The sequence below is a fragment of the Periophthalmus magnuspinnatus genome, chromosome 15 (assembly GCF_009829125.3).
Source record: "Periophthalmus magnuspinnatus isolate fPerMag1 chromosome 15, fPerMag1.2.pri, whole genome shotgun sequence".
Lineage (NCBI taxonomy): Eukaryota > Metazoa > Chordata > Actinopteri > Gobiiformes > Gobiidae > Periophthalmus > Periophthalmus magnuspinnatus.
Genome location: NC_047140.1, coordinates 10,336,896 through 10,360,521, shown reverse-complemented (window position 1 = coordinate 10,360,521; position 23,626 = coordinate 10,336,896). Strand labels below are relative to the sequence as shown.

Genomic DNA, 23,626 nt, shown 5'->3' with positions numbered 1-23,626 from the left:
GACATTCATCATAAATACAACACTGTCTCCTCAGTATGGCAGCTCCTCTCTCCTCCATGATTTAGAGTCTTCAGGGGGCCGTTCGCCGCCGCTCTGCCCAGAAAAGGGCTATGAGGGTGGTGAGAGGGACCGAGGATGTGGGGATCTGGGCTGAAGGGTGGAGTATGGTCAATACTGTCCTGCAAGTGACCCCAGGCAGATTTCCAAATTTGTATGAGAATGAATCCTGTGTATCTGAGCAAAATGTGTCCGGCCCCAGTACAGATAGACTGTATAAGCAGCTATTAAATGTCCTGTATTAAATTAACTCTTGTGAGCTTTAAGCCATGTTACAATGCTGTTATCTCCTTAAAAACATACCTGGAGTTGTGTTTTGCTTCATTCACACATGTTTGAGGAACCGTGCTCTGTTCAACCTTCTAATGTCATGTAGTGATAGTTTTCAAGTTAACAGCTCCTTTTACCTTTAGTTCAGTAGAGAGTGACAATTCCAGGACTGAAATGATCCAAATGATTCTAGTGAAGGTGTATGGAGTTTAAAAACTCAATGGAGCACTTCCTGTATTACCACATGATGACATTACTAGGTGGAACAGTGTGTTTTCAGTTTTGGAGAAGAACTCAATCTAAATATGCAGGGTTTGTGTGTTCAACATGTGTGAATGAAACAAAACACAACTCTGGTATGTTTGTGATGAGGAAACAGTTACACGTTTAATACTTAAACTGGGCCAGTCTCTGCTCGCTGATGTCAAAACCTGATTTTGATTTTTCTAAATTTGTCGAACGTCCCATTTTCAGTTTGTTCCTCTCAGCCTTCGGTCCTGACTTTGACACAGTATTCATAGGAAGGAAATGAGCAAGGAGGTAGGAAAGGAGACAGGGTAGGATCCAAAAAAGGAGGTAGAAGACGGGGTAGAAGACAAACACGGAGGTAGGAAAGTAGACAGTGTAGGAGACAAACTAGAAGATCGGAAAGGGAACAGTGTAAGAGACAAACAAGAGGTAGGAAAGGAGACAGTGTAGGAGACAAATGAGGAGATAGGAAAGGACAGTGTAGGTGACAAACAAGGTAGGAAAGGAGACAATGTAGGAGACAAACTAGGAGATAGGAAAGGCGAGTGTAGGGATGGGTGATATATCTGTTCCAGTATTGTTAATATTGACATCGGCGCTGCGTCAGTCTGAGTGCTCTTTTTGAACAGTTTCATGAGTAAATATGGAAAGTTTTATGGCTGTATTTTAACACATGTAACAACTTATTTCATTTTCCAGATAAATACATATTAATACATTGTAAAAATGCATTTTATTTTTATTATAACAAAAGTGACACTTCATTAGTGATTTTTACTTCTACTTCAGACACATTTGTGTGCATCACAGTGGATTTTAGAAGCTAGATATCGATAATCGAACACAGCAGCAGGACAAATATCAGGTAACGATATCATTTCAGAAAATTCATATCAGCCGATTTGTAGTGTAGGATACAAACAAGAAGGTAGGAAAGGAGACATGGAAAGAGTAGATAGGATACGAACAAGGAGATGGGGAAAGAGACGTTATAGACAGGTTGAATTCTGGATTTCCTGTCTCATGCTCGTCCCTGTCTCATGTAGCCCCTTGTCTTGTGTACGCTCTTTTTGTACACACCCCTTGTCTCATGTGTGCCCCTATCTCATGCATGGCCCTGTACCATAGAGAGAAATACCTGACTTCACATTTCACGCACTCTTGAGTCTGATTGGCTTTGGAGCGGCTGTGGTGTAGTGGGTTAAGTATTTCACGTTTAACTGGAGGGTAGCCGATTCAATACCTGCCCAAGCCTTTGTTGTTGTTGTGTCTCTGAGCAAGACTCTTGAGCTGTGAGGAAAATTAAATGAAAATCTATTCAACCACTCTACAACTAGTCAAACCCCTGTCCCTTGCACGCCTCCCTCTTGTACACGCTCCCCTGCTTCTTGCACGCTCCTCTCTCATGCACACCCCTCTCTCATGCACGCCCCTCCGCCTGGCCATGCGGTTGGGAGCAGATTAAATCCTGGTGAGGTCGGTGCAAAAGACGATGTGAAGCCAGAATTCCAATCTAAATGTTAAACAGATGAGTCACAACAGGAGGTGTGCTTTGGAGCAGTGGTATATCGAGTTAAGCATTTGCCGTTTAACTGGAGGGTAGCAGATTCAATATCTTCTTGAGCCTGTGTTCTTGTGTCTCTGAGCAAGACGTTTGACATAATTATTAAGCTATGAGGAAAATACTAATGGAATCTATACAACCACTCCACAACTGGGCCTTTTCATTGTATTGTCACATAAAAACAACATGATAAATGATAATTATCCCAGTGAACCCTTTTATAAGCTGGTAAATTAATTGTTCAAATAATTGTTCAAATATTGTTGAAAAAATCATGAGCTGCAACAAATAAATAGTATTTGTTATTGAACTCTCTACAAATAATCGTAATCATACTACAGAAAAAAAAAGGGCATCTGACACACAGGAAGGGATTTGATACACACATACAGGGATACAGTGGGAGGGTATCTGACACATACATACAGGAATATGGTAGGGCATCTGACTCTTTTTCTCTCTCTCCTCAGTTCTGGACATGGCCCGTCACGTCCCCTTGTATCGGGCCTTGTTGGAGCTGCTCAGAGCCATCTCCTCATGCACGGCTCTGGTTCCTCTGCTCCTACCTCTGTCTGGAGACCTTCAGGATGCTGAGGAAGAGGAAGAGGAGGAGCCAGATGCACACAGCTCTGTGGGGCACCTGCTGGCCAAGATGAAGACCTGTGTGGACACATACACCAACAGACTCAGGTACGGGAGGAGACTCAACGCTTCTCAAACTGTTCTCATCATGTTGCTATGCCAATATATAGTCCATATTATTTTAGACTAGTGGGCTGCTATAGTCTCCTGTATTAATGGGAAACACTGTATAGACTGTATATATAAATGGACAGAGCTAACTTGTTAACCTCTGCGTTCTAAGTAGGAAGTTGGCGTGGGCGCAATTCGACTCCATCGACTGTGGCTCCAATTCACTTTCTATGTAAAAAGCAATTCCCCTTCAAGACCTAAAGAACTAAACCAGGTCTAAACCAGGTCTAAACCAGGTCTAAACCAGGTCTAAACCAGGTCTAAACCAGGTCTAAACCAGGTCTAAACCAGGTCTAAACCAGGTCTAAACCAGGTCTAAACCAGGTCTAAACCAGGACTAAACCAGGACTAAACCAGGACTAAACCAGGACTAAACCAGGACTACACGCTTCATCCTCATCCTTTGGTTAAATTGATCAGAATAATGTCCCCCCCTTCTTTATTGAGTTAATGTTTAATAGAGTGGGAGAGGAAGAAGAGAAGGAGGAGAGGAGAGAGAGACAGAGAGAAGGACAAAGAGAAAAGAAGAAATTAGTGGGATGTACTGTCCCCCGACAGGAAGAAGAGGGGAAGAGAGATAGGGAAGCAATGAGAGGTTAAATGGAGAAATGGAGAGAGAGGTGTACATATTGTTAGAGGAGGACAAGAAGAGAGTGAGTGGAGGAAGAGAAGAGAAAGACAAGGGGAAAAGAGGACAGAGACGGATGGAGGGAGAGTGTGGAGAGAGAGAGGAGTAGTGCACATTTCTCTTAAGGCTATGATTTTGCTGAAACAAGAATCTGCTTTTCGTCTCCTCACTTTAAACTCAGAACAGCCCCAGAGACACGGGGACATTACAAGAGAGGAGGAGCAGGGAGGGGTAAAAAAAGAGGGAGAGAAGAGGAAGAGGAGAGAGAAAACAGCACCAAAGAAAACATCGACATGGGACCTCGAGGGAAAGAGTGAGAGGAGAGAGGGGTAAAGAGAGAGGGGGATGAGGAGGAAGTGGAGAGAGAAAGGAGCCCCAGAGACACATGGACATGAGACCTGACAGAAGAAGAAATAGGGAAAGAGAGGGGGAGGAGAGAAGAAGGGAGAGGCTTAATTTGAAGAGATGTAGTGCTGTTCTGCAGTCTTGAGTTTAGATACAGTAAGGTCCTGTCCTAGTCCAGGTTGAGTTCTGGGTTAGTCTCGCTTTTATGTAAATATTTGAAGATTGTGCGCACCACAGTTTGAGAAGCACTGTACTCACCCCTGTTTCACCTCTGTCCTGTGTTCTGTACAGATGCATTATAGATACAGAGTGTTGTAATCCTGTGTGTTGAGTAATTACATTTGGACTGGTCGTCCTCTGTGGCCCTGAGAACGGCGATGTCATTATGAATGTAGGAGTTTATTTATAGAAAACACCAGCCTCAGTGTTATACCAGGACATCAAGAGTCTAACCCACAACCTCCTGGTGAGAAGGAGGATAACCACTCTGCCACATGCACACCACTCAGAGAGTCTAAACCATAACATCCTCACTGAGAGGAGGAGTCATGCTTTACTCCTAGTGTATTCCTGGTTCTGTTCAGGTCTAAATGTTCTCTCTTTGGTTGGTTCTGTTCAGGTCTAAGAAGGATAAGTCTAAGGGGGTGGTGAAGCCAGAGTCTTCAGACCCAGAGCCTGAGGGGCTGACTCTGTTGGTGCCTGACATCCAGAGGACAGCAGAGATCGTGTATGCTGCCACCACCAGCCTGAGACAGGCCAACCAAGGTAAGAGCACCACACCAGCTAATAAAAACATACAGGGAAATATACACAGGCCAACCAAGGTAAGGACCACAAAGCAGCCTAAGAAACATACAAGGGACTATGCACAGGCCAACACAGATGCTACTAAACTCTACTGACACTTTGCACTGACATCATATAGGCGTGTGTTCAGCATGTTTATCTATGGCGGAATGATCAGCAGTTTCCATGGTGTCGGAATGCACACATTGGCAAACACACAAGTTTTAAAAATCTCTGAGAACGCAAGAAAAAAATCCAAATGGATTTAAAGATCACATTTTCAGGAGCCTGTGATCAGTATGAGTGTTCATGGTCCTGTTTATGAGTTTCATTTTCAACAAAAAGGTGAGAGTGACTCACTGAAAAAACTGTTAGCTAATGCTAGCTAACTTGTGACTGTAATATTATTTGAAACGGGCTTGTTTAACAGCACAAATCAGCTCACATGTTGATATTCTAAATCAGATCTTTCTGGTCAGATTATGTTAAAACAAAACTAACTAAAGTCTAACATAGCTTCAGACAGAGCAGTGCCAATGGTTAGCATCACACCTCTGGGGAATGTTGATGACATCAGGTGCAAAGGATCAATTCTCTTGTTATAGAATACAAAACACTAAAACACTACCATGGTGAGATTAAAGGTGTGTAAATGGAATGTTTGGGGTTTTTTTCAGAGCGGAAGTTGGTGGAATGTTCCAGAAAAGCATCGAGTCGTCCCAAACCTCTGTCCCTCCTGCGCTCTCTGGAGGAGAAGTACGTTGCCGTCATGAAGAAGCTGCAGTTTGGTAAATACAGATAAATTATTTAAAAATAAGCTTTTTTTTTTAATTAAAGGTTATTTTCCTTCTATAAGGTATTAAGGAGGAGTATTTTACTTCAATGGGGTAATGAAGACGGGGTATTTTACTTATAGACATTATATGGTAACTTCTAAAACACATTATATAACTAGTTTCAGTTTAGTTTTTGACACGGTCTCTCTGCTGTTCTGTGAGGGGAGGATTAAACGGGGGGAGGGGCTGTGTGATGGTAGTGCGGCAGAGAGCTTCCTGGTTATGTAGGCTTGTGGGCAGAGCCTTAGACTATAGGCGTGGTCTCGTACTGCTAACCTACAGTAGGTTTTGAATAGGTCCTGGGAGAGATCGCTAAATTACTCAAACAAAACCTGCATGGATCAGGCATGTTTTTGATGAAGGAACAGCGTTAGAACATGGTAGAATGCTCCATTAAGTTGATGTTACATAACACCCCTCCTAAAACAAAGTAGGGAGAGTTAGACCTGTGTCTGTAATGTCCCTGAGTCCATTCTGTCCCCTGCAGAACCCATCACATCACTGTCACCTTAGTCAAACCAGAGCAACGTCTCAAACTGCTCTGAGGGACACCGAAGAAAACACAGAAAAAATATCCCTCATTTTAAACATGTAAAGACCTTTACAGATACTGCTGCTCATAGAGAGTCTGAAGAGGATGTTTGAATAAGGGACAGATGTATACTGTATTTTCCGGACTATATGTCACTCAGGAGTATAAGACGCACCAGCAAAATAATGAAGAAAAAACATATATAAGTTGCACTGGACTATAAATTTCATTTTTTTGGGTAAAGTTATTTTACAAAATCCAGAGACCAGGAACAGACATTTTATCTTTAAAGGCAAATTATAATAGTAGCAATAAAATAGATAACAACAGGCTGAATAGCAGTACAGCACGTTAACAAAGATGTGAAATTATATATTTTAATAATTTCACATATAAGTTGCATCTGAGTATAAGTCGCACCCCCAGCCAAACTTTGAAAAAAAGTGCGATTTATAGTCCAGAAAATACAGTATTCTCGCTGAGCATTTGTGTGAAGTAAAAACACTACACTAATGTGTTTTATAGTGTATAAGCAGCTCTTGAGGTCAAAATAAGCCCACTGTGTACTCTCTGTGCCTAATAAAGCATCCAATAATCAGTTAGTGCACTGTTAGCATGCTAGTTGTTGTTCATTTTTACCATTATGGCAAAACTCTGCTCCGGTCTCTGAGAGTTGTGAAAAATGCTTATAAACTCATTGTGGTGAATAATGAGGATGGTCACAGTGCATATGATAAATGAAGAGTAACTTTGGATCACTGAAAACTGTTTAAAATGAACTAGTTCAGTTTTTCATGTTTTTAAAGACGATAAAAATCAGGGATAGAGATTTTAAACTTTTGTCTATTCCTTCATTTATTTGTTGACAAGTTTGCAATGTTGTTTTAAACATGTAGTAATCCCTGATATATTTATTTTCAGACTTTGGAGGTCTAATATCCTTGTTTTTGTAGAGAAGCACCTTTCTGTGTTCTTTGCTTCTGTTGCAGACGGTAGATTCTATTTATAAATGTACATAGCTAACCTGCTAGCCACCGCGTTCCAAATAGGAAGTGTTGCAGACATGTTTGAGATGCTGTTGTAAACGTGTATTAAACCCTTCTGTAATTGTGTTTTCGTAGACACGTTTGAGATGGTGAGCGAGGACGACGATGGAAAGCTCGTTTTTAAAGTGAACTACCACTACATGTCTCAGGTGAAGAACGCGAGCGACTCGAACAGCGCCGCTCGCTCCAGGCGTTTGGCTCAGGAGGCTGTGACCCTGTCCACCTCTCTGCCCCTGTCCTCCTGCTCCTCTGTGTTTGTGCGCTGTGACGAAGAACGCCTCGACATCATGAAGGTATGTGAACATTTATAACATAACTCAAATCAACATGTACGGCCGATTTACAAGATGACATTTTTTAAATATTCAAATATTACTGCGATTGTTAAGTCAATAATTCTCTTACCTCGTCAAAAACAGACCTGGAGTTGTGTTTTATTTCATTCACACATGTTTAAGTAACTCTTTATTAGTCTGTCAATATCTCTAAAGCTCAAAATGCTCTGTTTCACCTTGTGATGGCACAAAGCGGTAGTTTTCAAGTTAACCTCCTTTTACCTTTACTTTGTGTGTGTGTGTATGTGATCTGTCCTGTATCTCGTGTATGTGGGTGTGTGTGTGTGTTTTTGTGTGTGCGATCTGTCCTGTGTCTCATGTATTTGTGTCCAGCCTAGACTCACTGACATTTAGTGACCATCTCTCATCTGGCTCTGATTAATGCCCCTCTCCTCCTGCTCCAAATGTCAAACATGAAACAGGACAGAAACATGACGGGGACAACACGCAAAAAACACGGAGAAAACACGGATAAGCCTCTATGACCCACAATGCACTGGGGCGAACATGTAAAAAAACACTATAGTCACATGTATGCAAATCTTGTACCTGGAGTAGGGTTGTCAGAAATATCGAAACTCAGATACTAATCAATATTCAAGCTATAGTAGGTTACTATGGAACCCACCTGGGCCACTGAGGGATTACACAGATATAAGGCCACAAGGCAATATATAAAGTCCTTTTAGAGTGAGTCTGAGCTGTGAAATGTCAAATGGGCTCAGATGGACCATGACCTGCTCCTTACAGACTCTGGGCTTAACACATGGAGGAGTTTACAAGTGTTACTGACTCCAGGCTCCAGCTGCCCCACAACTGAACTGACTCTCAACAAAGGTCTATCACCCTAATCTGGTCTCTGGTACCTGGTTCAGACCACTACTTCTGCTACTAGTACTACTGCTGTTACTGCTACTGCTACTATGACTACTACTACTACTACTATTACTACTACTACTGCTACTATTACTCCTACTACCACTGTCAATACTATTACTGCTATTACTACTACTACTGCTGCTACTACTACTACTGGTGCTGCTACTATTACTGCTACTACTACAACTACCATCTTTCAGTATCTCGGTGTTAAACCTATTAGGAGCAGTGGGCACTTGGCTGGAGGAAGAACATGCAAAGTCCACACAGACACAGAGAGAACATGCAAACTCCGCACAGCTCCACTGTTGATGTGATGATGTTGTGACAGGAGCAGTCAGTGGAAATTTTCACCTCCAAACTGTCACAGACCTCAGGCTTTTGACACCGCACGAGGAGTTTACGAACACAAGGAACTAAATATATCACAGTACTACTGCTATTACTGCTACTACTAATACTACTGCTGCTAAAGCATGTATAGTTTTAGTTTAGTCCCTGGTTAAGTCCTCGTTCACTTCTTGTTTAACCCCAATTCAGTCCTGGTTTAGTCATGATTCAGGTCTTGTTCGGTCCCGGCTCGGGCTCTGCTTGGTCCGGGTCTCAGACTCTTGGTCTTGTATTGTTTTGTATTCCTGGCCTCTTTCCTTAGTGACTCTGTAAAGCAGTTTGACCTGAGTGTGACCTCAGAGCGTTCACGTTCATCTCTTTGTGAGCTGATGCAGTTTTAATTACACTTTATTTGTGAATATCAGCTCTTTGTTTTGTTCTGTTCATCTGCTCATGGTGATTAAATGCTTTCAACTCATGATTTATTAACCAGGCTCCTCCCTCCACTGGTGACATTGTTTTTTAAACTCTAGAGGTAGGATACACACAGCTACTTTAAGAACAAGCTACAATCCATCTGAGCCTGTGTGTCCACAACCTGCAGATGGACACATCCAAGTATCTTATTGTCAGTATATGGGCAAGCCTCATATGATTGAACTTCTAGAATTCACTCACTGAGCTGGAGAGGCTGTACTAGCACTATGTCATGATTGGCTCAGGTGTTGGGGTTTAGGTAGTGACCATTCAGACCAGAGAGAGGCTTGACTCTCTGTTCCTGACCTCCTCTCCCTCCTGTCTCTCCCTCATGTCTCCCTTAGGTGCTGATCACAGGTCCTGCTGACACTCCGTACGCTAACGGCTGTTTCGAGTTCGATGTGTACTTTCCTCAGGATTATCCCAACTCTCCTCCTCTGGTGAATCTGGAGACCACCGGGGGACACAGCGTCCGATTTAACCCCAACCTCTACAATGACGGCAAGGTACAGGAAGAAGAGTGGGGCATTTGCCATGCAGGGAGGGCATCTGACACGTAGGGAGGGCATCTGACACACAGGGATATCCAACCAAACCACAACATCTACAGATTAACTAGAGATATTTGACCTGCTCCCATCTCAAGTCTAACACTACAAGGATATAAAAGAATGGGAGGGCATCTGACACACAGGGATACAGGAGGATGGGAGGGCATCTGACACACAGGGATACAGGAGGATGGGAGGGCATCTGACACATTTCTCTTGTTTCTTCAGGTGTGTTTGAGCATCCTGAACACATGGCACGGGCGACCAGAGGAGAAGTGGAACCCGCACACCTCCAGCTTTCTACAGGTAAAAAACAACTTTAAAGAAACACTGCAGACGTTTGTGGAAGTGGCACGTCACCTGCTCGATTTCATAGAAACAGAAAGTTAAAACTATACTTCGGAACATTCTCCATGGAGATAGACCATTTTTGTGCCACACTGTGAAATAATATCGGGAAATCAACAATATTTCCATGGAAAGAAGCAGATAACAGTCAGGTTTGTGGAGATGCAAGCCCACTCACTGTAAGGACAGAGATTTTTTCTATGTTTTTTAGTGAAGTAAACAAAACCAAATTGAACAAAACAAACAAAAAAAAATACTTCAACTGTAGTCTATTTTATGCCTAAAAGGTACACAATACTGTCTATTGATATAATTGATGACAATGTAATTAGGTCAACTTTATTTTGTACTTTTTTATATTTGCACATACGTCCATTTTGATGACGAAGTAAAGATCTGCTTTTACCTAAGAGCACCACAGTCACACAAACTGCACAGACGGAGCGGGAGAGAGACGCTAGATTCCATTTTGTTATTTTTGCTCTTTCTCGCTACCATTCCCTGCAGCCTTTGGTCCATCTCTCTCCTCATGTCTCAGTGTCAGATCTGCTCTCTCCCTCGTAGATCTGATCTGTCATTAACCGCCTCAAGACCTCACAAACCTGATAGACTACATGAGACAGTCTCCTCTCTCTCCTCCTGTTCTTTATTTCAATCGTTCATATAAAAATAACTACTTTTGACACCAATGGTCCATATTGATACTTTGCAGCTGACTTCATCAACATTCCCTGGAGGTGTACTGCTAACTGGAGGCACTGCTCAGTCTGAGGCTATGTTACTCAAGTCAGACTTTAATCTGAGCTTTATTTTAACACAATCTAGTCAGAACTAAAACAGGTGAGCTGATTTGTGCTGTTAAACAAGTACCTCTCAAATAACACTACAGTCACAAGCTAACTAGCATTAGCCAAGAGTTGTTCAGTGAGTCACTCACCTTTTTGCTGAAAATCAAACTTCTGAGCAGGACCATAAACACTTGGATTGATCACAGGTTCCTGAAAATGTGCTCTTTAAATTCATTTTGTATTTTTTTGGTAGTTTTTGCTAATGTGTACATTGTATCACCATGGTAATTGCTGAACATTATACCATAGAAACACATGTAGAACACCCCAGTGTGATGTCACTGCAAAGTATTGATAAAGACACATTCACTTTAGAGCTTCAACTGTAGAAGATATGGTCCATAGTTTAGAGTGTCTGGCTGGAGTTTACATGTTCTCAGGACAGGTCAAATCCTCCAGCTAATGTTCCCACTGCTCCATGAGTGTAACCCAGAGACACTGAAGAATAGGTCAAATGCAGAGAATTAATTTAATACAGTATACCTTACTTTTCACCTTAAAACGTCTATTAATCATAACCAACTGTATCTTTAAAAACACTAACCACTCTTTTGAAGATAGGGAGGTACAGATCTTAGCCAAATAAAAGAAATCATTTGAGAGGGTAATTAAAGAAGCTAATTTTGTTAGGAAAGATGACCTTTCCTTGAACAGGAAGGGGGGCCTCAGACATTATCTATCACCTATCTATAACTCCATCTTTAGACCCAAAGCAAAACAAAGAAAACAACAGGGCTAGCCAGGATGCTAATAGGTGTGACATCACTTATTAGGGGCTTGAATGACTATGCTAAGTAGGACTCAGGCTCAGTGCACACTTTGGGTAGCACAATAGACCTAGCCTACAAACAGAAACTATAAATAATAGGGGTTCTGAGTTTCAGTGTAGTTAGCGGTGTCCACCAGTAATCTGACCAGAACCGAAGAAGCGGCTTGGATGAGCAAACGTCTTCACTCCTACAACTTTTTTTCTCAGTTGATTGATTTTATATTTTTCTTCTGTAACTCTACCTTTCCTTATAAGAGTAGTTTTTCAGTAGAAGGATGTGGTTCAATAATGGTAAAAGCCTGTGTCTGGTTTTGTCTGTGGCTTTAGCACAACTTAAACAAGAGTGAAATACTCACACACTACTGTCCATGTTCTTCCATTTTCTCTATCCCTCTCTCTACTCCTGCTCTCTATCCTTCTCAACCCCCCTCTCATTTCTCCACATCTCCCCTTTGAGGCTCTTTAACTGTTTTACATAAGTATTGATCTTTTGCTTCAGAATGGTAGGTCTTTCTGCATCCGCCTCATAACTACCCCTCTAATTTACTCTTTCTCTCCTTTCTCTCTTCTCTCTCCTCTCTCCACCCCCTCTCTTTTCTCATTCTGATCACCACTCCTTCCCCCTCTCCTGTCCTTTATCTTTCTTCTTTATCCCCTATCCCCTTCTTTCTCCTCTACCCTTCTCTTTCCTGTCCCTCTCTCTCTGTTATCCCCTTTCTTCTTTCTTTCTCCTTTCCCCCCACTTTTTTCTCCATTTTCCTTCTTTCTCTCCCTCTCTCCTCTTCTTTATTCTTTCTCTCTCCTCTACCCCCCTTCTTGCTTTCCCTTACCTCCTTATCCCTCCCTTCCTCTCTACTCTACCCCTTGTCTTTCTCATCTTTCTCTCCTCTCTCTCCTGCCCTCCCCCCTTCTCTCTCCCTCTCTTTCGCTCACCCCACCAGTCTCTCCTACTCTCCTTCCTCTCCCTAGCCCTCTCTCTCACCCTACACCTCTATCTCCTATCCCCTCGCCTTCTCTCCTTCCCTCTCCTTCCTCTTTCTCCTTTCTCTTTCTCCTTTTCTCCTTTCTCTCTCCTGCTCTATTTCCTCTCTCTCCCTCCCTCTGTGGTACTTTCATCGTCAACGCTGCTCCGAGATAATCAATGCAACAAACTGCTCCCAGATCAACCACAAAAACACTCAAGGTCATTTACACAGAGAACTACACCAGGACTAAACCGGTAGCCAGGGACTGAGCCAGGGACTGAGCCAGGGACTGAGCCAGGGACTGAGCCAGGGACTGAGCCAGGGACTGAGCCAGGGACTGAGCCAGGGACTGAGCCAGGGACTGAGCCAGGGACTGAGCCAGGGACTGAGCCAGGGACCAAAATAGTATAGGACTGATTTGGTTTGCTTAGTATTTGAGATTGGATATTTAGACCAAGAGTTATTCTGTCTCAGACCTGGTTCAGACCCGGTTTAGTTCTGCCCAGTGTTGTCCTGTCCTGAAGTGATCAGTTATGGATTTCTTCAGTGGAATGGTTTGTTCTGACAGAATACAGAGGGGTCAATATAAAAATCCCTAAAGCAGTCTTTTCTTTTAGCGTCAGTGTCTCGGTGTCTGAGTGGCTCTGGTCCAATCGTGTTGTAATGTTTTTGAATCAGGACGTCCTAATGTCCTTCACTTTTAATGGAGCCGTTAATAAAGAAATATTATGGGATGTTTTTACGAAGCCAAATCTTTAGCAGCCAGCTCCAGACTGGAGAGAGGACGTTTAGAGCCATTTTACCTGTGGTTTTATAATGGGATAAGTAATATGGCAGTGGTGGAGCAGCGTTCAACCTCCAACCCAAACTGATGTTGTGTTCTTGGGCAACTTCACCTGCTTTACCTGTGTGTGAATCTGAGAGTGACAGAAAGAAAATCAAACTACATGAATGGTCCAATCACTTGACTTCATTCCAAAACAAAAATATGGAGAAAGAGGTTCATTTTGTGTGGAAAATGGGTCAAAATCTGAACAATGATCCAGAGCTAGACTCTAGTCCTGCACTCTGGACCTGGACTGGAACAGTGTTAAACCAGGACTACTTCTCTAACACATTACTTTCACATTGGTGTAAAATATAATAAAGTCTCTTCCCAAATCCTAACCCTTCTGCTCTCCTCAGGTCCTCATCTCGGCCCAGTCCCTGATCCCTGTGTGTCTCTTGTATCTTAGGTCCTGGTCTCGGTCCAGTCCCTGATCCTGGTAGCAGAGCCGTACTTTAATGAGCCCGGATATGAGCGCTCCAGAGGGACACCTAGTGGCACCCAGAGCTCCAGAGAATACGACGGGAACATTCGGCAGGCCACAGTGAAGTGGGCCATGCTGGAGCAGATCAGGAATGCGTCGCCCTGCTTCAAAGAGGTATGTCTGTGTGAATATATGCATCTATATGGCCTCTAATGTTTACATGTGAAGGGATAAAGAGTAACTCACCAGAATGCCCTGCTTGAAGAGGGTCAGGTGCCTGATGTTCCCAAATCCAAATTTTAAAAAGTCTTGTGCACACCAATATAAGACAGAAACATGAACAGCAGGTCATTCTTGGTTAAAAGCCATAAAGAAAAAAAAAGTTTTTAAAAGCATATCATGAATTGGCCTGTCTTACATATAAGGGTAATCAAAGATTTCATCAGCATATAAAGGAAACGGCATCCCATATTTCTTAAAAATAGATCCAAGGAAGAGTTAGTTCAAAGAAAATGAAAGGGCCCGAGAAGGACCCCTGAGGAGCTCCATATGTAACATTTACCGAGGAGGACGTGATATCACCAATCTGAAACCGAAGCTTCTGTCGGATAAATATCACCCAAACCATTCCAAAACTAAACCTGGATCTTGGGCCTGGAGGATTTGGCCTTTGTCGAAAGCCTCGAAAACACTGAGTAGCGCGGTCTCGGGATGACGAAGAGTTTTGAACCGGGATTGGAAAATCTCAAGGACGGTTGTGTTCATCAAGAAAATCATTTATCCAGGAGTCAACAGATTTTTGAGACAGAGGGTCATGTGTATGTAATGTTTACATGTGAGGCGAGGCGAAGTCACTGAGGGTACTACACAGTGCTCAACAGTGAATTTTACAGGTGCTTTTTCTTTTCTCAAAAAAATCTATATCTACTTTAAAACTAAATGTGTCAAATGCATTATAGTGAATATATGGAAATCATGACTAAATCTAAAAGTCTGATCAGTAAACTGCATTTCAGTTTAGGTGATTTCTGGAACCACCTAATGATGCAACTCCAGGAACGTTTTTGAAGAGGATACTACATTAGAACAGATTTAAAGCCCCACTGCAGGACATTTCCTCACATCAGAACAGGGCTACAGAGGAAACACTGTTCAGTATAACCGAGTTGTTACCACTCGCCTTTGTGCTCATGTTGTGTTATTCATGTAAAAACTTTGATTTCTGAAACAGCATAATATGGACATTTATATCTCACATTTTTCACATTTACTCCCTTCTCCTCCTTAACCCTCCTCTCCTCTCTCCCCTCTTCCCTTTCTCTCTCCTCTCTTTTCTGTCCTCTCCCTCCTTTCCTCTTTCTTCTGTCACCTTCGACCTTCAGGTGTTAGCTTTGTGCTTTTTCACCCTTTTTTTAAAATAATAAATAAAACCATGAGTATCTGTGTTTAGTTGAAGGTTAGCGAGCCGAGAGCCTTTCTCTCCGAGGGACAGGGCCGATAAATCCTGTCTGCGAACAGCCTCGAGAAGAGATATTTGTATTTGTGAGAGATGGATCACACCGAGCCGATAGTCATCTGAAAAACGACAGGAAGAAACAAATGAACGGGTCTGAGATGAAAAAAAGGAGGGGTCAGAGGTGTGATGAAGAGAGGGAGGGGGTGGGGAGAGAGAGAGAAGTGAAAGAGAGGAGAGGGTAGGAGGATAAAGGGAGGAGAAGAATGGTGGGAAGTAAAGGTGGGGGAGAGGAGAAAGTGGGGGCGATTTGATGGAGGGGGGAAGGAGAGGAGAGATGGGTGGATGGAAATGGGCTAGAACAGAGAAAAGAGAGGGAGAATGCAAGGGAGGGAAAGGAAGGAGGAGAGGTAAAAAATGGGCAAGGAAAGAGGGAAGCAACAGAGGAGAAAGAGGGAGGGTGGACAGGGGAAGGGAGAGAGAAGAGGAGAGGAGAGAACAAAAAGATGCAGATAGAAGTGGGGGTAGATGAAAGAGGGGAGGACAAGGAGGAGAGGAGAGAGGAGGAAGAGATGATGGAGAGAAGAGGAGGAGAGGGTAATATAATGTACAACACTTTCATTAGAAAATATCACCTTGTTTAGTGTCTAAACTACAAGGTTAGCAGCTTTTACACAGAATAAGACCCCATGGAGACACAGGGAGGGCATCCGACACACAGGGACATTTCAGAACATGTTTGTAGAGCTCTAACAGCTTTCACACAGACCCCATAGAGACACAGGGAGGGCATCTTACACACGGGAGGGCAGGTGGGAGGTTTAAGTCATTATTTTTATACTACAGAATTTTGCCTGAATACTTTTCCATAAAAATACAGGATTTATTGCTGTTTACAAAGGAAGAAATAAGAGACAATTCCAATAGTGATTTCTATTTGATTGTAACTAAATGTGTTGCCCTACTCCTGCCCTACTCCTGCCCTACTCCTGCCCTACTCCTGCCCTACTCCTGCCCTACTCCTGCCCTACTCCTGCCCGTTCATACAGGCTCTAGTGATCCGGAGTTCGTTGATCCTGTGTTGAACCTGAGCCTGATCACAGCTGACGGCTCCTGCATTATTCAGACCGGCCTGTTTCAGACGCTAAAAATAACCACCAAACACAGAGAGAGATCAGGAGTCTAACCCACAACTTGCTGTGTGACTATGGCAGAGAGATTATCCTCCCTCTCACCAGGAGGTTGTGGGTTAGATTCCTGATCTGTGTGGGTTAGATTGAAAAGCCTCAGGTCTGAATGAATGCCATTTGTTGATGTGTTTTTGTGGAGCCGGTTCTGTCCTGGTTCAGTCTAAATGGAGATTTAGTCCCAGTTTTTACATCTGTTCTTGTTTAATCCAAGATCTGATTTAGTCCTAGGTAAGTCCTGGTTTAACCCTAGGTAAGTCCTGGTTCAGTCCTGGTTCAATTCTGGTTTAATCCTGGTTCAGTCTTGGTTCAGTCTTGGTTCAGTCTTGGTTCAGTCTTGGTTCAGTCTTGGTTCAGTCTTGGTTCAGTCTTGTTTGATCCCGGTTCAATCCTTTTTGGTCCTGGTTTAGTCCTGCTTTAGTTCTCCTTTAGTCCTTGTTCAGTCCTGGTTGGGTCAGTCCTGATTGGTCTTGTCCTGCTTTAGTCTTGGTCTAGTCCTGCTTTAGTTTTCCTTTAGTCCTCTAGTCCTCCTTTGGTGGTACATCCTGGTTTAGTCCTTGTTTATCCCTTGTTTTTATCCTCTGTTTGCCCTCCACCTGAGTGACTGTCGCCTCTGATGTATTCCCTTATTTCTGGTGGCCCTGGTTCAGTCTTGTTTGGTCCCAATTCAGTCCTGTTTAGTCCTGGTTTAGACCCTGGTTTAGTCCTGCTTTAGACTTGGTTTAGTTCTACTTTAGACCCTGGTTTATCCTTGGTTTAGTTCCTGGTTTTGTCCTGGTTTAGTCCCTGCTTTACTCCTTGTTCAGTCCTGGTTGGTATAGTCCTGGTGTAGTCCTGCTTTACTCCTGCTTTACTCTTGCTTTAGTCCTGCTTTTGTCCTCCTTTAGTCCTCCTTTAGTCCCGGTTTAGTCCCGCTTTAGTCCATGTTTACCCCTTGTTTTTCTCCTCCATTTGCCCTCCGTCTGGGTGACGGTCACCTCTGATGTATTCCCTCATTTCCGGTGGCCGTGGTGCGTTCAGGGTCAGGTGCACAGTGGGAATCTTAAACTGTCTGATGGACTGAGACTGGAGCCACGTTCAAGGCCCAGGGCTGAAAAACGACACGGGAGCACTGAGGTCAGAGCTAATATGCCAATATGACCTCACTGGGGCCGAGGTATCAAAGATTTATTCTGCAAATTTGAAATATATTTTTATTCTATTTAATGTTTGTTTAGAAATTGGATATTGCAGTTATGTTTCAATTATTGATACCAAAAAACAATAGTTAACCAGACTACACTAACCAGGTCTTAACCAGAGCCCAATCAAAAGCACATGCACAAAACAGGATGTGATCATGGGTGCGCTTCTGGCTCCATTGGCTCCAATTCACTTTTTATTGAAAAAGTGTGGCCCCTCTCTCTGTAACTGCTGCTGTCTACTCGTCATTTCATCAAATGTTCGTATTAACCCGCTCTACATGATCCTCATGTTTTTATTTCTCTATTTTGTCCCTAAATCAAGATAGGAACATTAAAAACAGACCAACCAGGTGCCTTCTTTCTCCAGCAGCGTTAGCGTTAGCCACAGCTTTCATTGATACCATTGCTAAGCGCCCACTCCCAGCTAAACCAGCAGTACAGGTGGGAAAGGGGCATTATCTCTAACAGCCTTGCTCTGGACTTGCTCTTTCATTTGGAGCCCAACGCTGTAGTTGACGTCACACTTAATCCACTTCTTTATACAGTTTACAGTTTATGGTAGAAATTAATTTTTGTCACTTTTGGTCATCTAGTTTTATGTTTATGCAGGAAACTGCTCAGACACAGGGAGAACATGCAAAATCTGCACAGAAAGACTCTGCGAGCTCTGGGAATCTAACCCCAAACCTCCACCTTGCTCTGTTTTCACTTGTCCATTGTTTTTAACCGTTTGTCCTTGAATGCTTCGCCCAGATGCCCTCCCACTGTGAGTCTGCTGTGTTTAATCAGACCTGTGCCTGTCCCTCACACTGCAAATCCTGAAATATCATTCATAAAACGCCTGATAAAACAGAATCACTTAAACCCTCTTCTAACGTGAGGAAATGTCCCACAGTGGGACTTTAACCCTGTTCTAACGTAGCGTCCTCCTCATAAATATCCCTGGAGTTGTGTTTTTTCATTCACACGTTTTAGTAATCCTGTCTCCCTCTGCACAGCTCACAACACTCTGTTCCACCTTGTGACATCTTCAGGTGGTCATCCAGAAGTGCTCCTCTGGGTTTTTAAAGTCCATTCAACTTCACACAACTCATTTAATGCTATGAGTTATTGCTTCACTTCATTTTGCCCTCTTTCGGCAACAGTCGTCTTACCTTTACTTGATTTTGATACTAAAACTAGTATTGAAATGAGATACTCATTTTTAGCAGGTATTGATACTAAAAAAAGTCCCATTTATAGGACAGAAATGAACCTTTCTTGAATAGCTTTAGAATGAGCTGTATTAGAACAAGTATAAGACACATAGACTAGTATACACCCATGTTCCACTATGGAACCTACTGGACACTGAGGAATTACACAGATATAAGGCCACATGAGAATATAAAAGAAAGTACTACCTTTTAATGTGGAAAATCACAGTATATTGTCAAAAGAGTGTTTTATTATCATCGTGATATCAGGATCAGTATTGAGTCTATTCCTTGGTATCAAAATTGAGTGACAACACTACAGACATACATTTATTTTAATTTTAAAACATGAAATGCCAAGGCTATGGTGTCCTGGATTTTAGTGGGTCCCATTCACTGAGACCAAACACAGCTCTGAATACTGATGCTGTGGTCTCCATGGCAACGGTTACCAGGGGAGACGGAGGACAGGGGGGTGACCACGGCGACGGTTGCCAGGGAGGAGGATCACCACGGCAACAAATGGAGGCGGGGGGGGGGGAGTATGTGATGTCATTGGAAGGAGGCAGAGGAATTATTATTAATGAGCTCAGAACGGCACGAGATCAGTGACACAGAACACTGATTGTTCAGTAGGATTGTGTCATTTTTCTGATGGAGATTTGCTTTTAAAATTAGGATTCTGTTCAAACTTCACATTTTAAACCCGTTCAGGAGCAATCACATCTGTGAGAGACCGAAATCTGAATTTTAAACTAATCCAAGAAGCAGATATATTTCATAACATGTTTGTAGAGTATAAACTACAGGGTGAGCAGCTTTTACACAAAATAAGACCTATGGAGACAGTGGAAGGCCATCTGACACACACACACACATCCGGAAGGGCATCTGACACACACACACATCTGGAAGGGCATCTGACACACCAGGGAAGGGCATCTGACCAGCACATACACAGGGAGTGCATGGGACACACACACACACACACACCAAAGGAGGGCATCTGACAGGGAGGGCATTTGACACACACACACAGGGACATTGCAGAACGTGTTTGTAGAGGTCTAAACTACAGGGTTAGCAGTTGTTTGTTCTTTCGAGAGAACATTCTTAAAAAAATAAATAAATAAATAAAATGTTTTGCAATGTGTAATTTAAATTGTCCAGGTTTAAGTGAAACAACAATTAATTCAAAACAAAAAAATTATGTTTGATTTCCAGACCGTGGAGTTTTCTGTGTAGAGTTCGTATCTTCTCCTTGTGACAGGTTCCTCATCCCTAAAACCTGCACAATAATCCCTCAGCTGTAGGTCCTGACCTGGACCCAGGTTTAACCCAGAGACACTGAAGGATGAGTCAAATGGAGAGGACATATGTTGCTATGGGGATAATAAACTTACTCTCAACTCAACTTTGTGAGTACTTTTTAAAACGTTTTAATTTGTTTCAGGTGATCCACAAACACTTTTACCTGAAGCGGGCGGAGATCCTTTCCCAGTGTGAGGACTGGATCACAGACATTCAACAGTACAGCAGCGACAAGAGAGTGGGGCGTACCATGAGCCACCACGCCGCCGCACTAAAGGTAACACGCTAATGCTAACACAGAAACGTGTACAACACCATGAGCTGCTCTAAAGTTAACAGGCTAATGCTAACATACTAACATTTACAACACAGTAAGCCACCACACCTCTGTGCTGAAGGTAACGGGCTAATGCTAACATACATACGTCCATAGCATGTACAACACCATGAGCCGCCATGGTAAAGGTAACTCACTTATGCTAACATGATAACATACAACAGTATGAGACAGTATGAGCCACTACGCCACTAAAAGTAACACACTAAAGCTACCACAATACATACAACCCCATGAGCCACCACATGCTGCACTAAAGGTAACAGGCTAATGCTGCCAGGTTAATACTAACACTAAAGATAACATGCCGCTGTGCTAAAGGTAACAGGGTAAAGCTAACACAGTAAAGGAAACAAGCTATTGCTAACTAGAGATTAACCAGTATGTTATTGTATTATTGTGAGACTGAGATATTATTTGTGAGGCCATGCTTTTTATGGTTCAGTATAGAGATGCGTTCAGGGTCAGTTCTTTTTATGAAAAAAATCATAACCAGCAGCTTGAGTCTCGAGGGAAATTACCCCAAATGAGATCCAACCACAGTACACTAAGACAAATATGGATCTCTCCGCAGTGAAAAGTAGTCCCTTGGTCCATGTGGTTTTGGTATTCATTCTTTCACATGTTCCCTCAATATTTATCACTGGAGCATAATGTCCCCACTCTTCTGTTTATTTTATTAATGGAAGGATTTATATGGGTAAAACTCAGATTAAACTCGATTCACAAATTTAGTCTGTCATTCTGTAAATACACCTTTTCCTAGTAATTTTTTCTACATGAGTAGTAGTTTTTGTATGTGCTCTCCCTGTAGTCTTTGAGTGTAGTTTGCGTCAGATACAGAAATACGGAATAGTATTGAGAGCTTTAGCCACGCCACGGGGTAAGGGTAAAAGAAAACTCTGCTTTTAATGTGAATGTATTTCTGTTGTAACTTCTCATGTAAAAGAACAAATAAAATAAAATTAAATTAAAAGTTCTTGTTAAAAAAAAACACAAAAAAAAACACAAGTTGATAGACAGAACACTGACTCCTCTTCTCTCTTCCTCCTGACAGAGACACAGTGCCCAGCTGAGGGAGGAGCTGTTGAAACTCCCGTGTCCCGAGGGCCTTGAACCCGACGCCGACGAATTCACAGAGAAGAGCTCCGCCCTTCTCACCGATCTGACCAATCAGGATGCAGAGAAGGCCAGCGGCAGCCATGACACCTCCGAGGGCGCGTTATGAACCTCGACAAAGACTAAAACTCCTCTCCTCCTCCGCGAATGAAACCACAGACTGCGGCCACACAAAATGGCCGACTTCTTTTGTCCATATTTGTATGTAAAGATCGTCAGCGCGGGGAACCAAAAAAATAAAGTCCCCGAAGAATTTTATTTACCTGTACAAGAGTGTAAACATTTTGTGCTTTTTCCAATGTGAGAACCACTGACGCCGCGCTGATGCTGTGTAATATAATGAGACCAGAGTCTATAAGGGAGCTGCCTTCTGGAGGAGCCATTTTGTTTTTTTGTTTTTCTTAATTTTGGGACAAATATTTAAATTAAAAAAGTTTAGGTTTAAGGAAGTCGGGTTATTCTGGGCTGCAGTGTGGAGTTGGTCTTTGATTTTACTTAAAACAAAAAACACGAGAAATAAAATGGTTTTAACTCATGACAAAAGTTTTTACAACAAGTTCAACACGTTACAGAATTAAAGTGGAACTAAATACTTTAGCCCCGCCCACAATCACATTTCAAATAGTGTTGCCAAACTGGGCGGGGCCTGGAGGACTAAAGGGGAGAGTGAGGGTGGAGGAGGGGTGGGGTCTGGAAGACTAAAGAGGGACAAGAGGGAAGAGGGGTGGAGGACTAAAGGGGAGAGTGAGGGGGCAGGACAGGTGGGGTCTGGTGGTATAAGGAACAGTGTGATTGGTTTAACAGGCATCCACACTTCAAACTCTGCCCCTGCAGCCAGGTGTTTGTAATCAGAAACACCTGGATGTAATTAGGGCAGTCCTGAGAGATGTCACCAACTACTTGCAGAGGCCACTGGAGGCAGCACACACTCCAGAAAGCTTGACCTATTTTGCACTAAAGTTGCTAAAAATGACCAGTATCAGTAGATAATGGTATTCAAACTTCATATGCATGGTTTAAAAAAATGTGTTGTTGTGTTTAGTTCCACTTTATGAAGCAAAACTGACAAAATTGAGGATGGTTTTCTAAAAATGTTGCTTACATGAAATTAAATGGCTCTTTTTGAGACTGTAGTGATCAAATATTTTTAAGAAATGTATTTATACAGAGAAGACAAGATATGAACCATAACGTCAGGACTGAGCCAGGACAATACAGGACTAAAGCAGACGACACTTAATAGTCAAGACTGAACCAGGAGTGAACCAGGACGGGTCTAATCTCAACATGTCAATTTGTTTTTTGACATTTGAACTATAATCCTCCATTTTGTCAAATGAGTCATTTGATTTTTAGCCATATTCTCAGGCATTTAAAGAGTTCATTTCTTTGACTATCCAACCATACACACACACACACACACGACAGGGAGATGTCAGTGCAGCTTCAGTTATAATTCTGAAGTAAGTTTAATTCTAATAAGTTCCTGTTCCTGAGGTTATATTGAATTAGTTGGACCAGTAAGATTTAAAAACAAAGAACTTGTTAATGAAGACTTTGGACAAATGAGGTGAAGTAGAAAATGTGCTTCTGAGAGTTCAAAATGGCCACCTCTTCAAACCTGAGATGTGCATTCTGCGTTCACCCCTGGAAGAAATGGAGTCAAACGTATTTTTCTATTTTCTACAATTTCAGTAAGATTTGAATCGGTTTAAATTACTCTAATAACAGATCAAATGTATTTTCTGTTTTTCCTACTCATTATCTCCGCAGCACACTCTGTTAATTGGCCCCAGGGCAGCTCTGGCAGCAGATCACCGTCAGCAAAGAAGTGGCTGTCATTCTGTACCAATTCACTCTCTGGCCAGACCACTGTTATCACTCCATCACTCACCTGCAGCTGGACTTTATTTGTGTGGATAGGATGCTTGGAGCCCTCCACTTCACTTGTCTGGAGAACACAAGAGAGTGATGTGTCTTGCTCCAAGGCACAAGGGCAGCACATCTCTACTCTCTCAAGA

At 42.6% G+C, this 23,626-nt stretch overlaps 1 protein-coding gene across 3 annotated transcripts in view; it reads left to right on the top strand.

The window, feature by feature from the left end:
• Positions 1–22,148, top strand: part of birc6 (baculoviral IAP repeat containing 6) — an 88,391-nt gene extending 66,243 nt beyond the window's left edge. For all 3 annotated transcript variants that reach the window (XM_033979517.2, XM_033979511.2, XM_055227418.1), the window contains exons 67-75: positions 2,611–2,830; positions 4,486–4,631; positions 5,330–5,440; positions 7,142–7,359; positions 9,432–9,593; positions 9,867–9,944; positions 13,804–13,992; positions 20,292–20,426; positions 21,544–22,148. In XM_033979517.2, the coding sequence (XP_033835408.1) occupies positions 2,611–2,830; positions 4,486–4,631; positions 5,330–5,440; positions 7,142–7,359; positions 9,432–9,593; positions 9,867–9,944; positions 13,804–13,992; positions 20,292–20,426; positions 21,544–21,714 (1,430 nt within the window). In that variant the 3' untranslated portion in view covers positions 21,715–22,148. The remainder of the gene's footprint in view (positions 1–2,610; positions 2,831–4,485; positions 4,632–5,329; positions 5,441–7,141; positions 7,360–9,431; positions 9,594–9,866; positions 9,945–13,803; positions 13,993–20,291; positions 20,427–21,543) is intronic.
• Positions 22,149–23,626: the final 1,478 nt, after the last annotated feature.